The sequence below is a fragment of the Myotis brandtii genome, unplaced genomic scaffold (assembly GCF_000412655.1).
Source record: "Myotis brandtii unplaced genomic scaffold, ASM41265v1 scaffold151, whole genome shotgun sequence".
Classification (NCBI taxonomy): domain Eukaryota; kingdom Metazoa; phylum Chordata; class Mammalia; order Chiroptera; family Vespertilionidae; genus Myotis; species Myotis brandtii.
Genome location: NW_005355461.1, coordinates 214,121 through 240,639, shown reverse-complemented (window position 1 = coordinate 240,639; position 26,519 = coordinate 214,121). Strand labels below are relative to the sequence as shown.

The following is a 26,519-nucleotide window of genomic DNA, read 5'->3' as shown; positions in this document are numbered from 1 at the left end:
GGGTGGGGCGGGAACTGGGAGGAGGGGAGTTATGGGGGGGAAAAAAAGAGGAACAAATGTAACCTGAACAATAAAGATTTAATTTAAAAAAAAAAAAGAAAGAAAAAAAAAGAAGAAAAAAAAAATTTCCTCAAGATCCCACAACCAGAGCTATTCTTAGAGCGGATCCTTTTCAGATTTACATCATATCACATTATGCCTCTCCTCAGAATTCTCCAGTGAATTCTCATTTCACCCAGAATAAAATGCAAAGTGCATATAAATGGACAAAACCCTGTAAGACCCCTCCTCCAACCCACTTACCTGTATCTCCTAAAACGGGTTCCCTCATTCCCTGGGCTCCAGCACACTGTCAGCATGTGGTTCCCCCAAAGCTCCTAACAAGCTCCCACCTCAGGGCCTATGCATGTGCTGTTCCCTATGTTTGCATGAGCTCATTCTTTTATTTCCTTTAGGCCTCTGCTCAAATAGTATTTCCCTTACAACCCAATAGGAAATAGCAATCTCTCTTTTTCCTTCTTGCTCTCTCTCTCTCTCTCTCTCTCTCACACACACACACACACACACACACACACACACACACACAAATATATACATATCTACCTATCTATATGTGTATGTGTGTATGTGTTTTTCTATTGTCTGTCTTCCCACTGAAATATAAGCTCAATGTGAACAGGAACCTAATCTGTTATGTTCACTGCCCTATCCCAGCACCTGGGACAGAAATTCAATAAATGGTTAACAAATGAATAAATCCATGAAGAAGCCAGGACTGGAACCCCAGCTCCCCTCCTAGAGAGAGTATCCCACGTTGGGAGGGAAGCTTGTCCATGGGGAATTCTAAGATAACGTGTACGAAACTTACAAGAGAGCTTCAGTAAGATGGCTCGAACTCCTCCCTTCATTTCTGTCTGGCACTTACCTTAATTAGAATGTTTACAGGGGCTTTGGAAGGTTTAAAATCTGAGTGGAGTGTAACAACACGAAACTTCACTTCTTGCTTTGGCTTGTACAGGGTTTTGTCTGTTTGAGTGAAGACCGTCATTCTCTTGGCGTCAAATGATAAGCGTGTGCTATTAGAGAATAAAAGCTCATCCCGTGCACGTCCAGTTACACGGAGCTCATAAATCCCATATGCACTGTGCAGAGGTAACTAGGGGAAAAAGAGATCAGACATATCAAGGTCTCATTATTTTACATCAAAAATGTTTTTAATTATAAGTAGAATAAAAAACGCAAATACATAGTATTATCGAAAGTAACTGCAAGGTTTACCAGAAAAAGTAATTGCCACGTTGAAACATTTCCTCCTAGGCACCTAAGTTAAACAATTTGCTTTCCTTTTTTTAACATCCTGTACTTTGCTCTCCAATTAAATCACAGGGCTCCTGGAATGTGAGATACATCCCACAGCTCACTCTCAGCTGCCAGTCACCTTGTCATTTCCTATTCCAAGGGCAAATTTTCCCTCACTGACAGTCACTGTGGGGCAGAAAATCTAATATCCTTCAACATTCCTTCCCATGCCATCCCCCACCTGAAGGCACATTTGCACAAGATTCGGGTTTTGCTATCCTCTCTCAAGCTCCGTTCTACACATTCTCTTCCTACACCTTGTGCAGTATGTGTCATAGTCCTTTTACTATTTCTAGTAACAGAAGCCTCCCCTTCCAGCATGAACAGACCAGAACAGTTTGCACATGCTGTGTCATTTAACCTCACAACAGCCCTTCGGGTGGGTGCTCTCACTAATACCATTTTCCACACAAGGAAACTGAGGCCTGGAGGAGTGGAGGAAGTCGTTCCAGGTCAGTAGCTGAGATTCCAACCCGAGAGGAACTATGCTGCTCTTAAGAGCCTTTCATGTAGTGGTTTTAAAGTATGTCCAAAAATCCTCTGATCTCCCCCCTCCCTTGGAAAGATAGAGCCGAGTTCCCCAGAACTTCTGTTCTGCTTCTCAGGAACAGAATGAGTCTGCATCATGAAAATGATGGTTTCTGCCTGGTTCTCTCTTTCTTTGATGCCTCGCTCTGGCAGGAGGCAGACACCAGATGCTGAGGACACTCAACACGCCCACATGCGATGGAACTGAGGCCTCCCCCCAACACCCACCCCCAACCTGCCAGCTGTGCAGAAGAGCCAGCCCTAGTGAAGCCATCAGATGACGGCAGCTCTGGGTGACATATTGACTGCATCTTCGTGAGAGCCCAAATCAGGACTGCCCTACTATGTGGTTCCCAGATTCCTAACCCACAGAAACTGTGAGAAGCAGTAAGAGTGTGTTGTTGTATTACGCCAAAGTTTTGGGATAATAGATTACACAACACAGATAATTAATACACCTGACTTTTCCTTTTCAGATTAAAAAACCTGAAGTTCTAAAACTACATTCTGACTCCTTTTTGCAAATCAGTTTTACCCACAGAAAGCTCAGGGGAATTTTCCAGTAACAGCAGCTACCATAAAGCTAGGAATATGGGTAAGAATATGAAGGAAATGTATCAAACCACCAATAAAATGGTCAGCAGGAAATATTAAGGAGAAAATACTTGGAAATGCATTTAAAAAATAAGATAAATAAATGGATGGAGAGATAGGTAGATGGAGAAATATGTGATGAAGCAAATGTGATAAAATGTGAATGGCAGATTCTAACTGGTGGGTATATGAAATTCTTTCAAGTTTTTTTGTACATTTAAATATTTCATAATAAAATATTAGGAAAAAGAATCAGTAATATCGCCTTCAAATGACTTCTAGTGTTGATTTTTCTGCTTTTCTTCAATAAATAAGTATTTAATGAGCACCTTCTAGCTCCAGGATGTTCTAAGTGCTCGGGATACATCATGATGAAGCAAAGATGTGTGCCCTGGTGGGGCTGAGAGTCTAGCGGCTAGCCTGAAACCTGCATTCTTATATTCTATTTTCTCAAGTGACATTTTAGTCCTCAGATTTTTTTAAACAGATTCCTTAATACTATACTCAGGAAAATGCACATGCCAGGAACCATTATATCATATGCTTATATATGGAAAAGATTTGGAAGTATTAAAAATTAGATACTTGATGAGATTTCTCTTTATAATTTGGACTAGTTTGATCATTTTTAGTGGCACAGAGGCTCCAGAACAGAAAGTAGATTAAAGACTTCTGTCAAATTAATGATGCAGAGGCCTGAAGCTAAAAAGGCCTATTAGCCACAGGAGGTCAAAGAATTAGAGAATTCGAATAAACACGAATGTGTCCAAAAACATTTACTCTGTTCCCTCCTCCACCCTCCTTCAGGGAGCTGAAGCGGCCTCAGGAGGGGATGGTACTGACTGTCTTTCTGCTCCTTCCAGTTGCCCTAATTTTCTTTCTCAACTCTCCCCTGTTAGAAACCCCGCTGCCCCATATGTAAACTTTAGGTTGTTTGGGATCCTCCAAGCCTAGGCGCTGATCCCAGTGCTGGAAAGTCAGAGAAGACAACACGCACTTGGCGCATCAGTAGACCTTCCTAGGGTGTCTCTGTGGATCTGAGCATCGTCACACAGCTTGGGGTGGCCCGTGGGCTCCGGATGGCACAACAGATCCTGAATGTAGGCACAGAACTTGGCCCTTCACTGTTAACAGTAGAGGGACATCCTGAGAAGGAGACTGAAGAAGATATGCTGGGTTCTAAACACTTTTTATGAAAGTTTCTCTCTGCACCAGATCTGGAACGGGTGTAATCTGCTTCCCACTGTGGAGAGAACCCCAGAGGTAATAAAGGCTCCTGAATCTCTGCTGATCAAATGCCTTCTGCCTTCTTAGGGCCACAGCTACTAAAAAGGGTTCCCAGAATTGGTAATAAAGAGGGTCTTTCACAGGAGGTTCCTCCATATCTCTTACACAAAAGCCAATTATTTACCCACAGAGATTTTGGACTCCTTCGTGTTGAGTTGAGGGCACAGGGCTGGAGAGAGATGCAGTTTCCACAACTGGGCACTGTCTGGCTGCAGGACAAGAGCCTGGAGTATACAGTATCGAGGGGCTTTGATCAACCAAACAGCAATCAGCATCTGAGCTGGGCATGGTTGATTCTCAGTTATGCGAGGTCTGTTTTGTGTATATGTAAATATACCCTCTAAGTAAAAGATAGCTCTCTGGCCAGGGTACAAAAGGAAGGCACACTCAAAAAGGTCTTTGATGAACAATAAATGGATTTCTTATTCTAATCTTGGCTGTCTAAAGCCATCTCACCTTCTCTGAAAGATCAATTGTCTATGGAAATGAGACATGATAGTGTTTCTCCTACTTTAGTTCATTAGTAATAGCAGTTACTAAGAGCAATGGAAATTTCAAATAATTTTCCGGATACAGTGAGAACATTTTTTAAAGATGATAGTCTCTATCAAAAATGTATTAGTAATTTTACCTAACAAAACTTTAAAAACATTTCTAATTTTAAAAATCACTCCCTCATGTGATTTAACTTAACTTTACTGACAAAGAGAATAAGATAATAAAGAAATTTTTTCTAGCATATTTTGTACAAAAAATAATCTTTGTATTAAACATTAACTTTTTACTTACTCCTTATTAAAGGCTAACTGGAGTGTATCAAAAAGTAAAAACAATAAGTAACCAGATGTTAAAAACACATTTGTTTTAATGCATCCAAATATGAATAGGAATATATGAATATGAATATATGAATATTTTACAGCAAAAAATTCATGAAGGCCTTAATTTAAAATAATATATTTACAAACATCAGAATGCAAGTACACTTTGAAAGTTGGGTCTATTTTAATTGAAAACTCATAAAAATGCAGAACCTTCTATTTTTGCCTAATTATCTAATTTTCCCGGACATTTTATGACTAAGTCTTTAAAATAGGTTTACTAAAAAGGGATAAATCCTAAATATAATTTCTAGTAAAGCTTTCAATAAATATTGCTATAGCTGCATACAATAGAAATAGCATTATATTAAAGACACATGTAGGATGTCAGGCTAGTATTTCATATAGTTAAGACTTAAAAGAATAATAGTAGCCAAATTCCAGCTAATGAGAGCTCGGATGAGTGCAATTTATACTAACATTATTGGAACAAGTCCAAGTGCCCTTATCCTGTCTAAATGCCTTCTCTTCTCAGCCTTTCTGCACTTCCGGTCGATGCAACTGCAGACTTCTTTGAGGAAACCGGAAAGTTATTGTGCTTTAAGCTGTGATTCCTGAACTTAAATCCCACTCCTTTCTGCTATAGGACAATTCTATTACACAAAATTTATTTCAGTCTTCTCACTGGAATGCTCTTTCAACAGTGTGACATACACAGGCACTGGTGGCCAGCATCTAATGTTTTAGGTTTCATTAACACAATCTAATGTTTTATTGTCACCAAGACTTCTGTCTGCTATATCATCCCCCTCTCCTCCACTTTATTTAATAATAGAAAATAAGTATATTTCTTCATAAGGAAAACACAAGCATAAATAGCTAAGAAACATTATAGCTATGGAATATAAGTAACTTTTATAAGGTACTGTTGGGGAGCACTAAATCCTCAAGGAGCCCTCCAAAATGAATGTGGTTTCTGAATGTGCTTGACAAGTAACCTTCAGGAGGTAATGGGGGAACCCAGCTCATCAAGTAATGCTGAGCCTACATAAGTATGTAATGTGTCAGGGTCAAAGTCATTAGTCATCTATTCTCAGAAAAGTATACCAAAGCGTACCTCCTATTGGATGCTGTGCTTTACTGCACATTAGTGTGAAGCTCCAAGACAAAACACAGTAATAATGATGATAGTCTCTATCAAAACTCTGGGAAGTAGGATTCGTTCACAAACAACATTTATTAATCAGATTCTATGACTCTCTCGACAAAATAACAACCCCTTTGCACTTCTGTAGCAAAGGTTACAGCACTGTGACATCTGATTTCACCTCCAGGGTACCGGCACCATTATGAAATAAAGACAGTGTCTTATCCCCTTTTCCAGGGCCGGGTCTAGGGTGAGGTGAGTGAGGTACTTGGCTCAGGTATAAAATTTAAGGGGGTACCAAAAAAGTCAGTAGTAAAGATAAATAACATGATTTTAAATAGTTTAACATATCCAAAATAATACAAATAATTCAATTATGAACAAAAATAAAATTTTAAACTAAGACAGGATCAGTATTACTGATGTTTCCTTTTGCTTCAGACTCCAATAGGCTCAGCATGGCTCTGCCCTGTTCCAGGATGAGGAGACTAAGGGATGGAGCGTTAATTACATATTTGAGACTGTAGGGCTCATTAAGGCAGAATAGGACCAAACCAGCCCAGGTTCCTGTGCTATTAGTCGGCCAATTTCCTTCAGTGAACTTCTCTATTTTACAAGAAGAAAATCTCTGCTACAAGTTTGAAAGGCCTAATAACCAATCTCCCTGAAGGAATATTATTCTTAAATAGTCTGATAGTCTGAAGGTGCAACTGAACTCAAGCCAACTTCACAAGGAATTTAACTGGATACAAAAACCAACAAAATATTAATGTATTTAGTTCACTGATGAAATGCACATTTCTGAAACAAAAAATGTTAATGGATACTTACTGCTGGAAGAGTAAGTCTCTTGAAAGAGCCTAAAAGGGAAATGAGGGGGGGAAAAAGAGTCATAATTTGAATCTGATGATATAACACAGAACTCGCAAGACTCCCCTAAAATTCTTGATGTGGAAGGAATCATAAACTTATTTGGTCAAACCAACACCATGTTGTTAATGCCCAGAACACCTGAGAGATTATTACTTATCTTTGTGCCAAAGAATTAAGGAAAACTGGGCCAGACTTAAAAGGCTATTATTACTGGGTGAACCTCCCCCCAAAATTAGTAAGTTTTACTTCCCTTTTCCATTATCATTTCTGTTGGCATGGTTGCTGCTGCTCCTGGTGCTGTTTTAATATACACATTTGAGCAACACTTCAGAGAATCTACAGAAGGAATCTGAGGTTCAGTTCTTATGTTCTCATCCCCTCTTGATAAAGCAAGAAAAGGAAGGCATTAGTCATGTCAGTGGTGAGCTGGGACTCATAACTGGCTCGTTAGTATTAGAGTAACGCAGACTTTTTTCATGTAAAGTTTCTAAACATAGGACTGCGAATTCAACTCATGTCTTTTTTTTTTCATCAGATCCATTAATTTCAAGGGAAAAAGTGTTTTGTGTTAAAAATAAAAAATTACTTACCCAAAGTTCCCATTTAAGTGGCATGAATTTAGAGATGGTGACAGACCCTCAGTCCCTTCATTCACTTAAGAAATATTTATTAAGGGAACCACAACAAACAAGACAAACACAGTCCCTCTCCTCCTGAAGGCCATATGTGTCTAGCCCATGGGAACAGATGGGCAGGCAGCCCATACGGAACAAGGGTTAAGCAAGTGGCCTCTAGAATCTATCCTGAACCAGTCACATACTACCCCTGTCTCTGACCAAGTAATCTGAGTCTCCAGGGTCAGTTTTTTCATTTATAAAATGAGGATGCTAACAATCATACCAACCTCATAACATGGCTTTAAGCAATAAGTATGTCCATGTCTGTGAAGTATATAGAACAATACCTGGCACATAGGTAACACTTGATAAATATAAGCCATTATAGTGCCAGGAAGCTGGAAGAGTTACCCACTGGGAATGTCTGCGTGACTCTATAACAGTGGTCTTCAAATTTCTGTGATGGAGCATTCAATCAGTAAACTATTTAGGCCCGGCTGGTGTGGTGTAGCAGTTGAGCATCAACCCAGGAACCAAGAGGTCACTGGCTCAATTCCCAGTCAGGGCATGTGCCCAGGTTGCAGGATCAATCCCCAGTAGGGGACATGCAAGAGGCAGCCGATCGATGATGTACCTCTCATCGATGTTCCTATCTCTCTACTCCTCTCCCTTCCTCTCTCTAAAAACCAATAAAAACATATTTAATAATAATAAAATAAGCTATTTAGTACACACTACCAATGTCAACTTAGATTTATAAAGTTTATATATGCCTTTCTCAAATAAAATATTAAATATTAGAAAACCTTAATTTCTTAGTTTTGCTCAGTAAAATTATAGCAATAAAAGCACATGTTCTACCTACGCCCTTATAAGTGGGCTTACACACTCCCTGATGTGTGCACACCCACGCTGAAAACCACTGCCTCAGTGAAAATCAAATATGTTTTCAGGAGCAGATAAGCAATTCAGCAAAATCACTTATCCTACCTAGCACAGATCAGTTTATCCAATAACTTCCACCCTAGGAAGCAAAGAGCAGGAGTCTTAAGTAACACGACATTGGACTAAAAATGTTTTGAAAAGGTGAAGAAGGGGAAACAATTAAACAAGGGCTGCAATAGAGGTAGGGCAGGGAGCACATCAGAGGACCAAGGGAAAGTGCCTAGAGAAACTGATGCCACAGTCTTGGGTTGTAGGATAAGGAGAAATTAGCCAGGTGACGAAGGAGACAAAGTGTTTCCAGGCAGAGTAGCAGGAAATGCAGGGGTAGAACATGAGCCTAGCAAAGCAAAGATCTGGGTGAGACAGGCAGGGAGAGGGTCCTAAGGGTGAGGAACGGATCATGAGCGGCCTTTTAGACATGGTGAACCCTCTCCAGGACTGTCCCAGGTTACACTGTTATCCTAGCACCTGGGGTTAGCATTTCTGCTGGACCTTTTTTTGTTTAGCCAAATATTGACATGAGATGGCTTTAATTTGCACAAGATTTAACTTTGAAATGTAATCATGCTTTGGAAATATTTCAACTTAAGGGAAGAAACTTCTACTCATTAGTTCTTATTTGTAATGAAATAGACACCTTTTTTTGAAATGACATAGTCTATACTAAACTGAAGCTCAGAAATAGACCACCTTAAATATAGTCAGTTGATCTTTGACAAGCAGCAAAGGTAATACAATGGAGTAAAGATAGTCTCTTCAACAAATGATACTGAAACAACTGGACATCCACATGCAACAAAAATGAATCTAGTCACAGCCCTTACAACCTTTACAAAATTTAACTCAAAATGGATCATAGACTTAAAGGTAAAATGCAATACTATAAAATTCCTAGAGGATAACATAAGGAAAAGACCTAGATTGCCTTGGGTATGATGATGCCTTTTTAGATACAACAGGAAAGACCTGATGCATGAAATAATTGATAAGCTAGACTTCATTCCAATCAAAAACTTCTCTACAAAAAACAGTGTCAAGAGAATAAAAAGAAAAGCCTGACTGGGAGAAAATATTTGCAAAAGACACATTTGATAAAGGATTGCTAGCCAAAATATTCAAAGTACTCTCAAAACTCAACAAATTAAAAAAATATATTGATTAAAAACTAGATCAGCCCAGCTGGTGTAGCTCAGTGGTTGAGCATCAACCCATGAAGCTAGAAGTGACCCATTCAGTTCCCAGTCAGGGCACATGCCGGGTTGCTGGCTGGATCCCCAGTAGGGGACATGCAGGAGGCAGAGATCCATGTTTCTCTCTCATGGATGTTTCTATCTCTCTATCCTGCTTCCTTCCTCTAAGATCAATAAAGACATACTAAAAATATAAAACTAGACTTAAAAAAAAAATAGGTCAAGGACCTGAACAGACACTTCACTACAGAAAATAAACGGATGGCAAATAAGCATAAAAGATGCTCCACATCACAAGGAAATGCAAGTTAAAACAAGATACCACTATATACCTATTAAAAGAGACAAAGTCCAAAATACAACACCAAATGCTGACCAGGATGTGGAGCAAGAGGAACTCTCATTCACTGTTGGTGGGAATGCAAAATGGTACAGCCACTTTGGAAGACAGTTTGGTAGTTTCTTACAAAATAAAATTTACTCATACCATATACTCCAGCAATCATGTTCCTTGGTAATTCACTCAAAGGAGTTGAAAAATGTATGTGCACACAAAAATCTGCATACAGGTGTTTATAGAAGCTTTATTGATAATTACCAAAACTTATTTTTTAATTGATTTCAGAGAGGAAGGGAAACAGAGAAAGCGAGAGAAACATCGATGTGAGAGATCGGTTGCCTCCCACACACACCCCGACTGGGGATTGAATCCACAACCCAGGCATGTACCCTGATGATGCTCCAACCAACCCAGCCATACCAATCAGGGCAATAATTGAGAAAAGTTAGAAGCAACCAAGTTGTCCTTCAGTAGGTGATTAGATAAATAAACTATGGTACAGCCAGACAATGGCTTATTATGCAACATTAAAAAGAAAAGAGCTATTAAGCCATTACAAGAAAAGAAGGAAACTTAAATGTGTATTACTAAGTGAAAGAAGCCAATCGGAAAAGGCTACATACTATATAATTTCAACCTTATAAAATTGTGTAAAAGGCAAAGCTATAAAGACAATAAAAAGATCAGTGGTGGCCAGGGGGGAGGCAGGGAGAGATGAACAGGCAGAGCACAGAGTACTTTTAGGGCAGTGAAAATTCTTTGTATGATATTATAATGATGGGTACATTATTATGCATTTGTCCAAACCCATAGGATGTATAAACCAAGAGTGAACCCTAAGGTAAACTATGGATTTTGGGTGATTATGATGTTATGACGAGTCAATATAGGTTCATTTTTGGTTTTAAAAAACATGTACCATTATGGTGAGTGATGTTGATACTGGTGGAAGCTATACATGTGTAGGGGCAGGGGTAATATGGAAAATCTGCAAAAAATATATAAAATCATGAATATATGACTATATCTATATAGTGATATATAATGGTAAGACAATTTGAGCATTCAAATAAATAATGGATTATAACCTACTGAAAAAAACCAGAGTCTATGAGTTCGTGCTGCTATATAATTAAGTAAAAGACTAAATGAGGGAGAAGAAAAAGTTCTTCTTTACCATAGAATTCCAACTAATAAATGTAGAAGGAATCATGGAATTAGAAAATGTCACAACTACCATGGTAAGAAATAGGTCAGCCAATAATCACCAATCTTGTGTGTACAAGGCTGGGTGAGTGAGTCTCGTGAGGATTAATAAACCATTGTTGTTTTAAGCCACTAAGTTTTGGAGTTGGTTCATTCACAGTGATAGCTAACTGGGACACTTTTGACATTGAAAAGGGTTAACTAGCAAACCTCTGAAGCTGCACACAGTCCAATACAGTAGCTTCTAGCCACAAGTGGCTATTAAGCAACTGAAATACGCTTCATGTGTAAAATACAACCCATATTTCTAAGACTTAAAACAAAAAAAAAGAATGTAAACTATCTCAGTAATTTTTATAGTGACAGCATGTTGAACTGATAATATTTATGAATTATTGGGTTAAATAAAATATATCATCAAAATTAATTTCATCTGTTTCTTTTTACTTTTTTAATGTGGTTACTAAAAAATGTTATATTACAAACTTTAGACAATTAAGTAAATAAATAAAAGAAAACGTTACATTACATAGGTGGTACCATTATACTCCTATTGAACAGTGCTGGTCTAGAGGATGGAAGAATGAAGATTTTGCTCAGAAGCAATAAAACAACCAACAGCTCTGACTGTGTGTAATATTTTTGATCTTGTGAATACAATAACAATATAGATACTGTTTAGAGTGCCCTACAGCTATTACATACATTAACTGGTTTAATCCTCACCATGATGCTGTTAAGCATTATTATCCTTATTTTACAAATGAGAACCCTGAGTCACACAAACACTAAGTGACTTGCCCAGGGTCACACAGAAAAAGTAAGGGAGCCAAGATTCTAACCCGGCAGCCTGGCTCTTGGGCCCTATCTCGAAACCACTACTCTCCTCTCAGGATGAAAACAGCAGTTGCACTTTTGTCCTTTTATTCTCTTATCTTTGCCTATTGTAAAAGTTCCACAGCCTGGAGAGCCTGCTGGTGTATGTTGATGTCACCCCGCTTTCTGTCACAGAGGTTCAAAATCTCAGTCATCTCGGATTCCTTTCTCCCCTCAACTTTATATCTGTTGTCCCCAGAACCTAAGGTTTCTTCTTCCATAATGTTTCTCCCAAACCTTATAGTTACATTAAGCACTGCAGCAGTGACACTAACTTTAAAATAACTCATGCTATACCACAATTTCTGAAAAGGATATATGAAAACTAGAAAATTTCCCAACTCTTATATCGGTTCTTCACATTACACAGTTATGATACATTTGAAGTTAATTTCAAGATCTGAAAAATCCCTCTTCAAAGCAAAGTAAAACAATAACCACATCTAAGGCTGGGTTCCAACTCTGAGATGATGACTAAAGCGCAAGAGGTTTTGTAGGGAGTGTCTTAGGATGGGCACCTAGAGACCGTAAGAGACCAGAAGGGAAGGAGACAGGACTAGGGAGAGGAAGGGGAGAGAGCTGCAGGCTCAAGAGACGTCCACTAGGGGCGCTGAGAAGCAGCCATAGCCCTTGAGAGTTGTCCTGAGTTGGCTGGACCCCCACCCAAGGAGGGGTTGACCTCCACCCAGGGAGGGGTGTCCCTCTGGCAAGGGGGCCTTGTTTAGCTGATGTAATCCCCAAAGGGCGCTGGCCCTGAGAGCCTGTGGCAACACTCCCAGAGCTTGAGGCAATGAGTCCTTATCCCTGAAGGGCTGTATCTGGGTGGTACAGCAAGGCATCCACCACAAAGTCCCAGACTGGAATAAAACCAAAAAAATTAAACTGCAGTCCTAACCGGTTTGGCTCAGTGGATAGAGCATCGGCCTGCAGACTCAAGGGTCCTGGGTTTGATTCCACTCAAGGGCATGTACCTTGGTTGCGGGCACATCCCCAGTGGGGAGTGTGCAGGAGGCAGCTGATTGATGTTTCTCTCTCATCGATGTTTCTAACTCTCTATCCCTCTCCCTTCCTCTCTGTAAAAAATCAATAAAATATATTTTTTAAAAATTAAACTGCAGTGAGCTGAGCGCCCCAGCAAACCTGCACCCTCGATTATTGAGAGTTACTTATTTTTCATTACTTTAGGACATATCATCGGGGTTGACTATTTTGTCAGCCTAGTGACCGGAGGAAACAATATGCTTCCTTTCTCTCAAGGCCTAACACACCGCCTACCTCCCACCACTGGCAAATTTACAAAGACTAAGTAGGAGGCAAGGAGGGGAGGGGTGGGACGTGCGAGGGGAAGGGAGGAATAATTTCTGTTTATCTAAGTGACACCTGGCAAGGCGAAAGTAAAAAATAGCTATGGGTCTACAAACTAAATAAATAGTATTTTGATTAATTGGACGGTAAGCATTTTAGCAATCAAAATCAACTCCCTAGATTTGAAGTGCAGGAGACACCATTTCATAGAACTTTTCTTTTAAATGCAGCTCTTAATAGAGTCAAACCTTTGATGGGTTTCATCATTAGCAAGAAATTGGAACTACATGCCTGGGTCCCCCTGCTCTGACATGTGACCATGTCCATTCACAGACCCAGGAAAGACAGAGGCAGAAACAGAAGCTGCCCCCAAAAGCTAGAGCGTAGAGGCAGAGATGCCCACCCACCCGGACTCTTGCTGGCTTCAGTGACTCAAGGATGAGGAGAGAGATCCCATTGAAGGCCCGCGCATTGCTCTCATGTGTCCTTATTAAAAGGTCAACTGGGAGTACTTGACATTTTTTCGACTTGTTGTCTTCCCTCTAAATTTACAAACGCATCTTGGAATCGCCTAGGCAATTATTAAGTCTTATTTGAAAGTCCTAACATCCTAGCAATAACGTACACCACCAAAACATAAACGTTGGTGGGGGGGTGCAGTGGGCGTGTAGACAAGGGATAGTCATCTCTTTCTCTGCTGTTGCTAGGTTGAGGATGAATACACAGTATTTACAAGTTGTTGTGAAGTTTCCTCTCTCTTTTGGCAAGGATCCACTCAGACACGGGAAATCGTCACCACCTCACTAAACCGTGCACAGAGAAAATCACCGAGAAAAGATGCCCTCTGCCACATGAAGTCCTTCTTACCCTTACTGTGTAAAACTCGGGCCATTTTTGTGTATAACCAGAAAAAGTCCATCTAAACCCTTCAGAAGCTTCCTCCTTCCCAGTGTCACTAAGCCACTCAAAAGAAACCTTGTCTTAAAACTTCACGCTTGGCACAGCCTGAGAGCTGGCCTTTTGACTTACAAATAGAGTCAAAGCTATTTTTAAATTGTGTAATAAGCATACACAAAAACTAACCTTTCCTTAACTTTTTAAACACACTCTATAACACCATCTGCCGCCTCTTCTGACATCTGTGCTCACAAAATAGCTCTGTAGAGAAGCGCTGGAAGGAAGGAGTAGTGTGTAATTGGAAATCCACTAGTTCCAGAAATATCTTCTATGAAAAAAAAAGATTTTCTACTATACGCCTGACTCAGTATTTACTGTTTAATTCTTTTTGGCAGCTCTCTGCTATTCAGTAATGTACCGTATAGTAATAAACTTAGGTATATTACTTTTAAGCTAAAAATTTTGACCACTTTTACCAAGTTATTAAATATTCTCTCATTATTCAACAATTTCTTTGATAGTAATGGACAAAGTGAAAAATGGAGTTTTCCACCAAAATCCATGGAGGATAAAACCTTAAAATATAATGTTTCCGCTTCACAATTTAATGTCACTTTAAGAGGTTAATAACTCATCAGTGAATACAAGCTATACAGAAAACACAAATATTTCAAGCAAGACGAACCAAAAATATCTCCTTTGGTCCCTTACATACTCTAATTTCTTTCTATCCTGCCTCCCTTGTTTACAAATACCTCAATAAATATGAGTTTCATAAATTACCTTTTGTCCCATTTAGACTGCTGAGTGTAAATTAGGTCAAACAAAAACCCACTAAAAGTAAAATAAATAAAAGGATACAGTATAAAACTAGATGTTAGGTCCAGTACAAATGAGAAACCAAGAGTCGAGCAAGGCTGTGGGCTGCTAAATGCATAGGGTATGTATTACGACAGGGGCAGCAATCTATGGCCCCTGGGCCAAATCTGGCCATGACTGCTGTTTGTATATTTCATGAACTACTGATGATCTTGCATTTTTAAACAGCTGGGAAAAATGAAAAGAACAATATTTCGTGACACACGGAAGTTATATGAACTCCGAATTCAGGTTCCATAGGTAAAGTTCCGATGGTCCACAAGCACACTCATTTGCTGTGTGCTCTCCATGGCTGCCTTCACCACCAAGGGGAAGCTGACTAGCTGCCACAACGACCATAAGGCCACCAAAACCTGCAGCGTTTACCCTCTGGCCCTTTACACCCTTGTAGGAGGGTTCTCTTTTGAGGGAGACTTCTTCCTTCCTCAGGGAACATAGAATAAGGTTGAAGGCCCACTCAAATCAGAGTCAAACAGCCATCAAGAGAGACCTGACCCATGCTCCAGGCTTGAGGGAGACGTCAGTGCTAATATCTAATACAGTGGGGCCTTGACTTACGAGTTTAATTCGTTCCGTGACGGAGCTCGTAACTCAAATTACTCGTATGTCAAATCAAAAAGTGAACGAGTGAGACACGTGATGCTGGGCTGATGTTGTGGCGTTCACTGTGACGTTCGCTGCGCCAACTAGCGGTGGGGTATCTGAAGCTGGCTCGTAACCTGAATTTTAGCTCGCAACTCAAAGCAAAAAATCGGCCGAGAGACGGCTCGTATCTCGAAAAACTAGTTAGTCAGGACACTCGTAAGTCAAGGCCCCACTGTACTGGAAAACGTCAGATACAACACAGCTACACTCTCAATTGCTTCAATGTGCCAGGCACTATGATAACATTGTAAGGCAGTACATTAAAAAAGAAAAGAGAAATGGGTGAAGCTATTTTTAATAACACATTTTATTTAACCCAATATATCTCAAATCTAACCACTGAACATGTAATCAATATAAAAATTATTGAGTTTCGGTGAATTTTTGGTACTATGTATTCAAAATCCAGTCTGTAGTTCACACACACAGCCCATCTCAATTTGTACGAGCCACATTTCAAGTGCTCAAAACTACCTGTGGCTAGTGGTTGCTGTATTGGACAGTGCAGTTTTCTGTTGTTGTTTTCTAAAGATTTTTTTATTGATTTTTAGAGATAGGAAGGGAGAGGGAGAGATAAACATCAATATGATATCATTCAGCTGCCTCCTGCACACCCCCTACCAGGGATGGAGCCCATAACCTGGGCATGTGCCCTGACCGAAAATTGAACCAGCAACCCTTCGGTGCACGGGGATGAAGCCCAACCAACTGAGCCACACTGGTCATGGCCTGGGCACTTTAAAGTCTCTCTTAAGTCTCACAACAATGTTCTGAGGTAGGTACCATTGTTATTATTATTATAGAAGTAAATAAACTGAGACTAAATGAGATGAAGTGACTTGCCCCAAGGCCTCATAGGTAGTAGCAGGTAGTGCTAAGGGTTCAATTCCAATGTGCCTCCAGGGCCCCCATTCTAATCCACTGTGTCCCCCAAACTGTACACGACAGACCCAGCTAATTCTTCTAAAATATTATTCCAAACAAAATCTCATAATCTCCCCCTGTCCCTCCCCTGTAGCTTAGTGCAATCTGGGGTTAGTATTTGGATGCATCCACTCTTCCATCCTTTCTCTCTTATCCATGTTGTTATTACTTCTATCCCCTATGTAACCCTGTAGGCAATCATTTCTCCTCAACCCAATAGGCTCCCTTGCAGGCTTCATACCACAGTCCCCATTCTCATGTCCATGGAAGACACAGCTAATCTGTCTATTCCAGTAAACCCAGACTTGATCTTGAAACTGTCATCAGCACAGCAACCCCCTACCATCAACTCAAGTTGCCACATGAAATGAAACCTATCTTTCTTCCCTAAGAGGAGTATAAGGACAAGAACTTCGTGTGATCACCAAACACTTATGCCACCCAATATTGTGCCATATACAGTTTGCGCCTAAGAAATGTTGAGAATTCTCAAAATAGTAAATGCCCTGTCTAACTAACTATATTCTTGAGGAGATTTAACACATATTCAGTGGAATTTAATTTATAATACTAAATCAATTCTGCCAGTTACATTTTCATAAATGTAAATTCTTAGCACTGCCCTACCAAAAGGAAGTTACCGGGTGCTCAAAAAAAAAACAAAAAAACCCCACAATCCTGCTCCTCATTTATTTCCAAGCTCTTTACCAGTCTGGTTTTCAGATTTTAATTCTTTGAGAACTAAAGACCCACAGACCTTCCCACTACCTCCCTCCACCAAATCTTTGATCAATTCCATCCCCACCCTTGCAAGAAAAGAAAGTCAAATCATGGAATTTTCCTAAGGGAAGTAAAGAATAGACGAGACAGAGCAAGACCAGGACCCAGTATAATTATTTCCTTCTCAAGTTTTGTCACTGCACCTTTGGTGTGATGGTCATCTTAGCCCAGACCAAGATGATGATGAGTTACAAATCCACTTCCTATTCACACTGACAACAATGGAAGTATTAAATACCTCCCCACCCCAATCCCTCAAGCTTCAAGTGAGGCAAATACTGAGGGGAAGCATAATTTGTCACCCAAAATATGCCTTTTGGTATACTGATTATTTTAAGCTGGTTATTTTTAAGAAACAAAAGACTCAGATAGAAACTTCAACCTTCCCCCTAACTGCCTAAAAGAATTTAGACAGAGGAGCTGCTCCATGAAGGGAACTACCGTCACAGGTAACTAACTATACTTTATTATGAACTTGGTGTGACAGACAGGGAGGTAGCCACAAGGCCCATTTGATCCTATTGTTAAAGATGGCTCAGCAAACATTTATTTACCAATCATATTCTATCTCTATGTCAATGGACCCTTTGCCCTATGAAGTCCCCCCACACTTCTCCTTAGCTCAAGATGGTATATAAGACTTAACTGCCTGATCTGTCTGCAGGTCTCATATTCTTATGGGACCCTCATATGTACATATGTAATAAATTTCGTATTTTCTCCTGTTAATCTGTCTCATGCCAATTTGATTACTAGTCCAGCCAGAAGAATTTAGTAAGTTAGGAAGGAAAATTATTTTTCCTCCCCCACACTGCCACTATAAACAGCCCCTTTCTCTTCTGTCTTCTGTGCTCCTTCCCCCACACCAATGCAAGTATCAGCCTTTGCATTCCCATATCCCACAGTCCAGCAGGGACCCAGGTTAGGGCACCACCAGGAAATATCTCCAATCTGTGCTTCTCTCTCCAATGGGACACTACATTTAATGTTTATTCCTGCTTCCAATAAAGAGATGGCCAATCTGTACAATGTAGAGGTGGATAGATTAACTATGGCAAAGTTTTCCTAAAACATATTTCAACTTGATTCTTCATCTCAAGTTCATATCTCAAAATATTTCTTCCCTTTCTCACTCTCTTCTATTTTTCTTAATCTAAGAAAAAGTACATTTTTAAGGATAATCTACTCACCTGAGTTCCTGATCTTGATCTCACTATCTCTTACACATAAATTATCCACCCCTCACTTTTGCATCAACAAGTTTACCTCTCTACTATGCCTTTTAACAGACCTTTCTTCTTTCAATTGTCAAACTTCTGCAGAGAGTGATCTATACTTTGATTATATTTTCTCACCACCCATTTATTAGTTAAAATTCAGCTTTTCCTCCCAACACTTGACTTAAAACCAATGTCCTTTTCCTTGTCTTCCTCTTCTCTGGCCTCCTGGGACACTTGGCACTATTAAAACCTTTGTAACTCTTTCTCCCCTTGGTTTTTGAGACATCTTACCATCTTCAATCTATCCCTGTCCCTGGCTGCTCACTGTCTATCCATTTCATTGGGTTCCTTTCCTCTTTCCAAGCTCTGTCATCAGTCTTGTTCTTTCCATAAGCACTGTCTCTCCTGTGCCTCTCATGCATTCCCGCCAAGACTTCTAATACTGTCTGCTTCTATGAAACAATGCCTTAAACTCTCTCCCTAGCTACAATTTCAAAACTATCCGTTGGACGCTGCCTCCTGGATGTCTCCCCAAACTTAGATCTAAAGCAGAATGTAAGTAACATCTTTTCAGAAAACACACACACAAATCTCTATCTCCTTCTCACAACTCCACTCCCAGCCATCGGCTCTTTCCTCTGGCACACCCTTCCCTTCTCTAGTCTGGGAAATAACTGTTCCCACTAAATGCCAAAGATGTCAGCAGAGGTGGAACATTTATGAACGGACATTTGTATAGCTCTAATGTAAAAAGTAAAACAGTACTATGCACAGGGTACACGTAAGCAGCACTGTTTACAAACCACATTGAATTTTTTATACAAACAAAAAATAAAAGCTCTCCAGCCTTCTGCATTTTAAATATTATATGTTAACCTTCTAAAACCTCTGAACTTCCTCAGATGCCTTCCTTCCTTTTATTCCCCACCCCTCATTCATTCATGTTTCACATACAGCACGTAATAAATACTAAATTAATGGGGAGAAATGTCCTTGGGGAAACAAGTAGTTTCAGCATTGCAAAGTCCTCTTAACAACATAAAGCAGTGATTTTCAACCAGTGTGCCACAAGAATTTATAAAACATATAAACCTGACTATTTAGTCAGAGGCACTGACCTCTTTTCCCTTAGGCTGTCAAATAAAAAAATGACAACAGCCAATACAATAGCTGTCCGATATGAATGAATCAAAGTTATACTTTTTTTGTCAGAGCGGCAAAAAATATATTTGTGTGTGTGCTGCAGAATTTTGGTAATTAGTTTATGTGTGTCATGAGATTTTAAAAAAATAGGAAATCACTGACATAAAGGATCAAACAGTAACTCAGCCCAAATTCGTAGGATCTAATTTCTATTTCCACCAAAACCCTCAGTGAGTCACTGGTACAGTGACTCATTCCGTGTTAGAAGAGGAGCTGCAAATGTTTAACTTGGAGTTTGAAGAATCAGTATGTTCACTTTCAACTTCACCCAATCACTGATTCATAATCAAACCCACGTTTCTCTACCGCTTAAAATTAACACCAATGTTTAGGTTCGGGGGCTGCTTGAAAGGCAAATTGGGAAATCTGGGAGGGGCCTGCTCTCAGCTGCCTTGAATCATCATCCACTTGCAAAGGCATGCCTCACTCTCAGGCTTTCAGGTCAAGAACAGATACACAATGTTTATTGCCTTGGAGGACATTAACCAGCTTTGTGTCAAACCAGCAATCTTATTTCTAATATTCCTTTTTTTTTTTTCAAGTTGCCTACAAATAGTTCCTCCAGGTGTCCTCTTTTTCTTTCTTACTTTTTTTTTCTTTTTATCTCCCTTGATTTTACAATCTTCTCCCTACACTCTCAGGTTTCAGTCACGGTAGGATTCAGATTCTGCCTATGTTTGCTTGACTTAGACTTTTACTTCACTTATTCAGTTTTCCTTTGCAATGAAGTTCCATCTTACACACACATTCATGCAAGCTCCGAGCTATATTTCAAGGAGTGGAAAAAAAAAAAACTTGTCTTCCTTTCAAAGTTTCTTTTTTAAACAATTTTATGTTCTACTTCATTAATTAATGAGTTGAATAAATTTTGCACATGTTTTAAAAAAAAAACAATTCTTTAGATACTAAAGGACAGCTGTTCTCATTTTGAGGTTTCTAAGAATCACTTGTGGTGAGTGCGTAAAATAAAGTTTAGATGCCTAGACCTTACCCATGCCTTGAAGGGGTGGCCACAAATCTATATTTTTAATAAGTACTTCTCGAACTTTGAGAAACACAGCCACAGAATTTAATGTTAGAAAGGCTCCCACCCCTGATGCAGAGCCATTAGTCCATAAAGAGCAACTCCCCCTTGAACTGAAATAAGAAACTTGCACAAAAATGCAGGTAAGCATTTTAAAACTCCTTAGTTAGCCTTATTTCCTTCCATATTTAAAAAAAAAATCAACGTTTGCAAATATATCCTCAGTCTTACACACAGTCCTCCAGATGTTAGGAAAGTTTCCTAGAGTATAATGGAAATAGCATTGGGCTGCCAATTTGGGGACCTGCAATCGGCTTCCACCCATGAGTGATTTCACCTTGGGCAAGTCACCCGACACCACACCTCAGCCTCCTCAGCCATAAATTAGGTGATTGGATTGCCTTATCTCTGAGGTCCCATCCAACTTGAAAATTGAAGAGGAGCGCTAGCACTGTGACTTGCGATTCTTTGGATTCAAATTATATTTCATTAGATCTAGGACTAAACTCCTACCAGCAAAATGAAAATGATTTCAGAGGAAGATGACTGATACAACACTGCATTGATATCGCAAAGTAAAGCAAACAAAAGCATGAAACAAATTTCATGCTTTTCCAGGCAGTAGAAAAACCTTCTGAAAAATTCAGAACCAACAGAACCAACTTCTAATTCAGGTTTTATCATTTACTATATTAAGTCAGGAAAATTAATTGCTCTCTCTTAGCCTCAGTGTAGTGACTTTTTCATAGGGTTATTGAAATGAAATATTGTGCAGAAAGTCCCTGGCACAACAGGGAACTCAAAAATTAACACATTAAATTTATTCTCCTTCTCTCCTTAGTGATGTGCCTTTTCTAGAGTTCCCAGTTCAAGATCGTCGCAATAGGCGATTAATAATTGCCTCGGACATAATTGTTGCAATTCTCTTCTAATAACAACAGCTACCATTTTTCTTAAATAATTCCTATGTGTTAAGTGCTTTAAAGATGTTAACTCACTTAATCCTCACACTAACTTTAATTGTAAAAGACAGGAACTACCATTCTTCAGATGATAAAACTGAAGCCTATTGAGATCATGACTGCCCAATGCCACACAACCACTAACGAAGGGGCATTCATGTCACCTGGCTTCAGAGCCCAAGCACATCAGGCACCCCTACCTATTTATACATATCACACACAATAGCAAAGACATGTGAATGAAGAGCCCACACTCTTTTAACAATAATTCTCACGTAACTACAAGTTTAGACTGAGTTCTACTAGCAAAGCTGCCTGTGAAAACCTGTCCTGGGAGATCTGCCCACACACTATACTCATTAATCTACTCTCATAAAAACCATGGGACTGATATTGATCTATGAGTTATGAAATGTATGATCAAGAGCTTTGTTTCCACCAGAAAGCCATCCAAACTGAATTCGATGAATTTTTTTTAAGTTTTCAGTTAATATCTCAATTTAAGAACTATTGATTTCCTACCTTTACTGGATCAAGATGGAAAATAACATACCCCATAGTCAATGTGGAAAAGATAGAAACAATAAAGGAAAAAGAAGAATTTTTAATTCTTAAAAAATAGAAGGTAAACACCCCATTAACTCTCCAAGATTTTAGGGCAAAAAGAAAAAGCAAGTTATTAAAGGATACAGACACACTCAGAGAATACACCTCACCCCAATACATCAATGAGAAGATGGAAGAAGTCTTGGCACCACAAATAAATGGTGCCTCCAGACCAGAAGGCACTCACCAGGAGATGTCCTATTCTTTTATACAATAGAAGAGTAAATCATGAGCCTAGTTCTATTCATTACAGAGATGATAATGATGAGATTGATAATGAAGGTGAGATGAGGTTGGTGGTGGTGATAATGACAAGTACACCTGAATGTCTGAATATCACCACTAAAGAGGCATTAATACATCTTTAGAGAACTGTTTAGTAGAAACACTTTTTCCAACAGGCTTGGTTGCTCAAAAAAAAAAACCCATAATTGATCCCCAATAAATGTAGAATGCATTAAAAATGAATCAATGAACTGTAAGTAATCAACGCTGCTAGCCCCAAGGATAAACATGCAAGCAAAATTTTCCCTATGTCTGTCAAAAAAATAAATGAACTCTTCCTTGAGGACAAGCCATGCTTTTTTGCCCTTATTCTACAATAGGAATCCTTCAGCTATTACTTTTTCTGACACAAATTAAGCAAGAAATGCATTCTAGTTATGGTGAAACACTGCCCTTCTCTAGGAATTTCTAAGACTAGGACCGCTAGAAACAGCCACTCAGAAACAGTTCCCACCCTTACCCAGCTCTACTAGAAGATGAATCTTTATTAAAATCAACCTTTTCTTGGAAGGCCTAAGAAAGTGATGAAATAATCAGACCTAAAATGTATTTATTTGTGTTTATGTAGTTAAGAATAAAAATGAATCCTAGGAAGATCCAGACCCCATTCGTTTAGAAGTCCTCTTTTATCTACGTGTAGTTACAACTGGAGAAGTCAGATAAAGCAAAGGATGTGAAAACAAGAAGGGAGAAATGTCTTGATCCTTAACTCCTCACATTCCAGGAAGCATCTGTTCTGAGAACAATGACTCGAAGCCTCTGATAACAGAATAACATTCTCTTGTCAAAGAGGGACCACGCTCCCAGCGATGGTGTTTTCAATGAAACTGTGTATTAACAGAGTCCAAAACAGCCCCTGAAAGAGCAAATTTTCTCTTTTTCAAAAACTCATTCTGCAACGAGGATAGCGTTTTCCCACCCAGTCTTGAGCACTTTAGCCTTCCCAGAGTCATGTGACAGACTCTCCTCCCAAAAGAAAAATCTAAGAATAAAGTTAAAAACTAAGCCACAATAACATGCACCCCCAGCGAGGAGACTGATCATAGAAATTGCAGAAAAGACAATGAAGGGGAAATTCCAGAATAAAAGTATGCAAGCATCCAAGCAAAGCCCAAGTATTTGCCAAAATCATCCAAATTTACAATACAGAAAAACTGTCACACATGTAGAGCCAAAATAATAATTGTTAAGAAATAATAATAACTGTGGAATTACCTTAAATATTGTCTACTGTGACTTAGTATTTCAATATTTTCTTTAGCCATTATTATAAAACAAGGATTCATTCATTTTTAGAAATAATGGTTCAATAATGAAAATAGAGGTCTGCCTCCATGTAAAAAAGAAATGATGCTTCCTGCATCTTCTTCTTCAGTGTTATTACATTATATATTACTTATAATATTAACAGCTGGTGTTTACTGAGTGCCTAACAGGTGCTAGATACTGATTTTAACTTGATACATGCCCTGAGAATTAAATTTCATTATCCCCATGTTACAGACAAGGAAATTAAAGCTCAGAACAGTAAAGTAACCTGCCCAAGATCACACAACTAGTGCTAAGGCTCAAACTCGGAACTTAAGCTCTAATCGACATTTCCAGGGAAACAAGACTTCCCTTTTTCCTGATAGTCTCCTATGAAAGACAAAGTGGCCTAGTCCCTGCACACATTACCTCTTCCTGACTCCCATCCCAAACATATACACCTAGTCAATCAACTTCCAGTGGAGAAAGAACCACAAATATAGGTCAACTTTGATTTTATCTCATTTCCTAATGCTGTTAATTCCTCTATGCTGGTAGAGGATAAATATTTATACAATGAATTATGGTAGGATCCCATCCATCCTTCATTATGTGCCCTACATAATTTTTTTAAATATAACTCTTAACATTTATAGGCATTTGTGCCTCAATTTCTGGCCACTGACTAAATCTAAACATGCTTCTGGTTAACAGTGTTTATATTTGGGTGGTAGGATTATGGGTGATTTTGGTTTATTTCCTTTACTTCCAGTGTTTATCAGGTTGTAAGTACTGACCAGATATTACTCTTTCAATTAGAAAAATATACAATAAATGTTATTTTGATGAAAAAAATATTTAAGTATTTACTCCCTAAAAAAAATTATTTTTCCCTTACTATTGAAAAAGAAGACATTCATTGACCCAATTTAATCCTGGGCCAGGTAAGAACATAAACTTGAAACAAGAGATGTAGGTTCTTTTATAAATGGCTCCCACTTTTACATTATCTTTTTGTTACTTTAAAAATTAAGAAATATTTCATAAAACTGGATTTTAGCTCTTGTGTGGCTCTTCTTTTCCTTCCCAGAGGCCTACTTAGTAAAGTACTCTACACACACTAAATACGGGTTAGTGTCAGACTGTTAACTATATCCATTTCTTCTTCAGGGCACACATTTGCCTACATTCCCCAATCTCCTTTGTAAATGTGGCCATTGAAAGAGGAGCAGAAGTTATATGAGCCAATTCTAGATCTAGCCCATAAAAACCTCCCCACATGAGAAAATTCATGCTCTTCCCCTGCAGACTTGGAAGCTACTTCTTAATGATGATGGAGCCACAAGATGGAAGGAATCTGGGTCTCTGAATCGCCACTTGGAAGAACACCCAAAAACACCATTTTGGAATTTATGAAGTAACAATTAAAAATATATTACATGAGCCATTCCAAATTTGAGGTTTCACAGGGCTTTATTAACATATTCCAATTACCACAGAAGAAGGGTAAAACTCGATGCTTTTTATCTTACCTTTTTCAAAGACTCCTTCTGCTCCCGTAATAAAGGCAGTGCGGTTTCCTGTCAACTTGACCACCTCTGCCTTCACAGTGACCGGTGAGGGGCTGTGCTCCAGGAGATGCACCCCAATAGTAACATTTCCTCCAGGCCTGACGGTTCCTGGAGCTGTCACCAGAAACCTGGGTCTAAAGAATTCCCAACAAGGAAAAATACAAAGTTTTTTTATCCTCCCCTCACCATTCTTTTGTGATCCTCAAATTTTATAGACAGTGAGACAGACCCCCTATATTGTGCCAAATGCAATTGTTCCAATTAATACTGCCCTGCTGCTCCATTTAGCAGCTGCACTGAAATGCCATTGAAACAATAATTCCCAGAAATTAATTTTAATGCAGTAATTCATGTACCACTAGAGTAGAACCTGTGTTATTACTTCCAAACTACAAACAGCACAGGATGAGCCTCCATGTAGATGGCTTACACTGGGGGCGTGCAGAAGTTATTGGCAATGTGCAAGCCTCTAAACTTCTATTTTACAGATGACCTCATCCCAGGGTGACTTTTTTTTCTTGGCTTAAAACACACACACACACACACACACACACACACTCACACACACACGCAAGTACATACACACAGATTTTGCCTGTTTCTTATTCTAACCTTTATGTTTGGGCATTTGCCCAAGAAAAGATCATCTAACCAATACTACTGATTGAAATATACCATCAGACATTAAACTATCAGTGGTAAAATTTCCAGGTGTAGCAGAGCATAAACAGCACTTTCTCTGCCTAAGCTAGGGGTTAGGGCTCAACTACAAAAACCTTGAGGAGTGGGGCACTTTCCAGTATTTGGGTGCCTCCGTAGTTACCTTTCTACAGCGTCTGCACCTGAACCACACATCAGCCACCCAAGACACACTTTGCCCATGCCAGAGGTTGAGAAAAACTAGCACCATTTGTCTTTGAGAGAAGAAGGCAGGCACATTATTTGGGAGCAAACGGCTGAGAAAATGCAGAGGCAACGTGGACTAAAAATGATTCTCTTTAGAAAGTAGTTATGGCCAGAAAAAACTCTTAAACAACTTCAAGGGTGAAGAAAATAACTATCTCATGGAAAACCAAGCTGAAGGGACACATGGTAAAACCACCAGGCCAGTGCCTGGCTGAGGGCTGCCGCCGCGGGGCACTTCCCACCCCCTGCTGCACAACTGCTGCTCCTCCCGCTGCCCGCCC

At 39.3% G+C, this 26,519-nt stretch overlaps 1 protein-coding gene across 2 annotated transcripts in view; it reads right to left on the bottom strand.

Annotated features, from left to right (window-relative positions):
* The window catches only part of CD109 (CD109 molecule), a 158,222-nt gene that overhangs the window by 90,047 nt on the left and 41,656 nt on the right, over positions 1–26,519 (bottom strand). For both annotated transcript variants that reach the window (XM_014535778.1, XM_014535779.1), the window contains 3 exons: positions 25,294–25,468; positions 6,568–6,596; positions 926–1,156 (listed from right to left, as the gene is read on the bottom strand). In XM_014535778.1, coding sequence (XP_014391264.1) covers positions 926–1,156; positions 6,568–6,596; positions 25,294–25,468 — 435 coding nt within the window. The remainder of the gene's footprint in view (positions 1–925; positions 1,157–6,567; positions 6,597–25,293; positions 25,469–26,519) is intronic.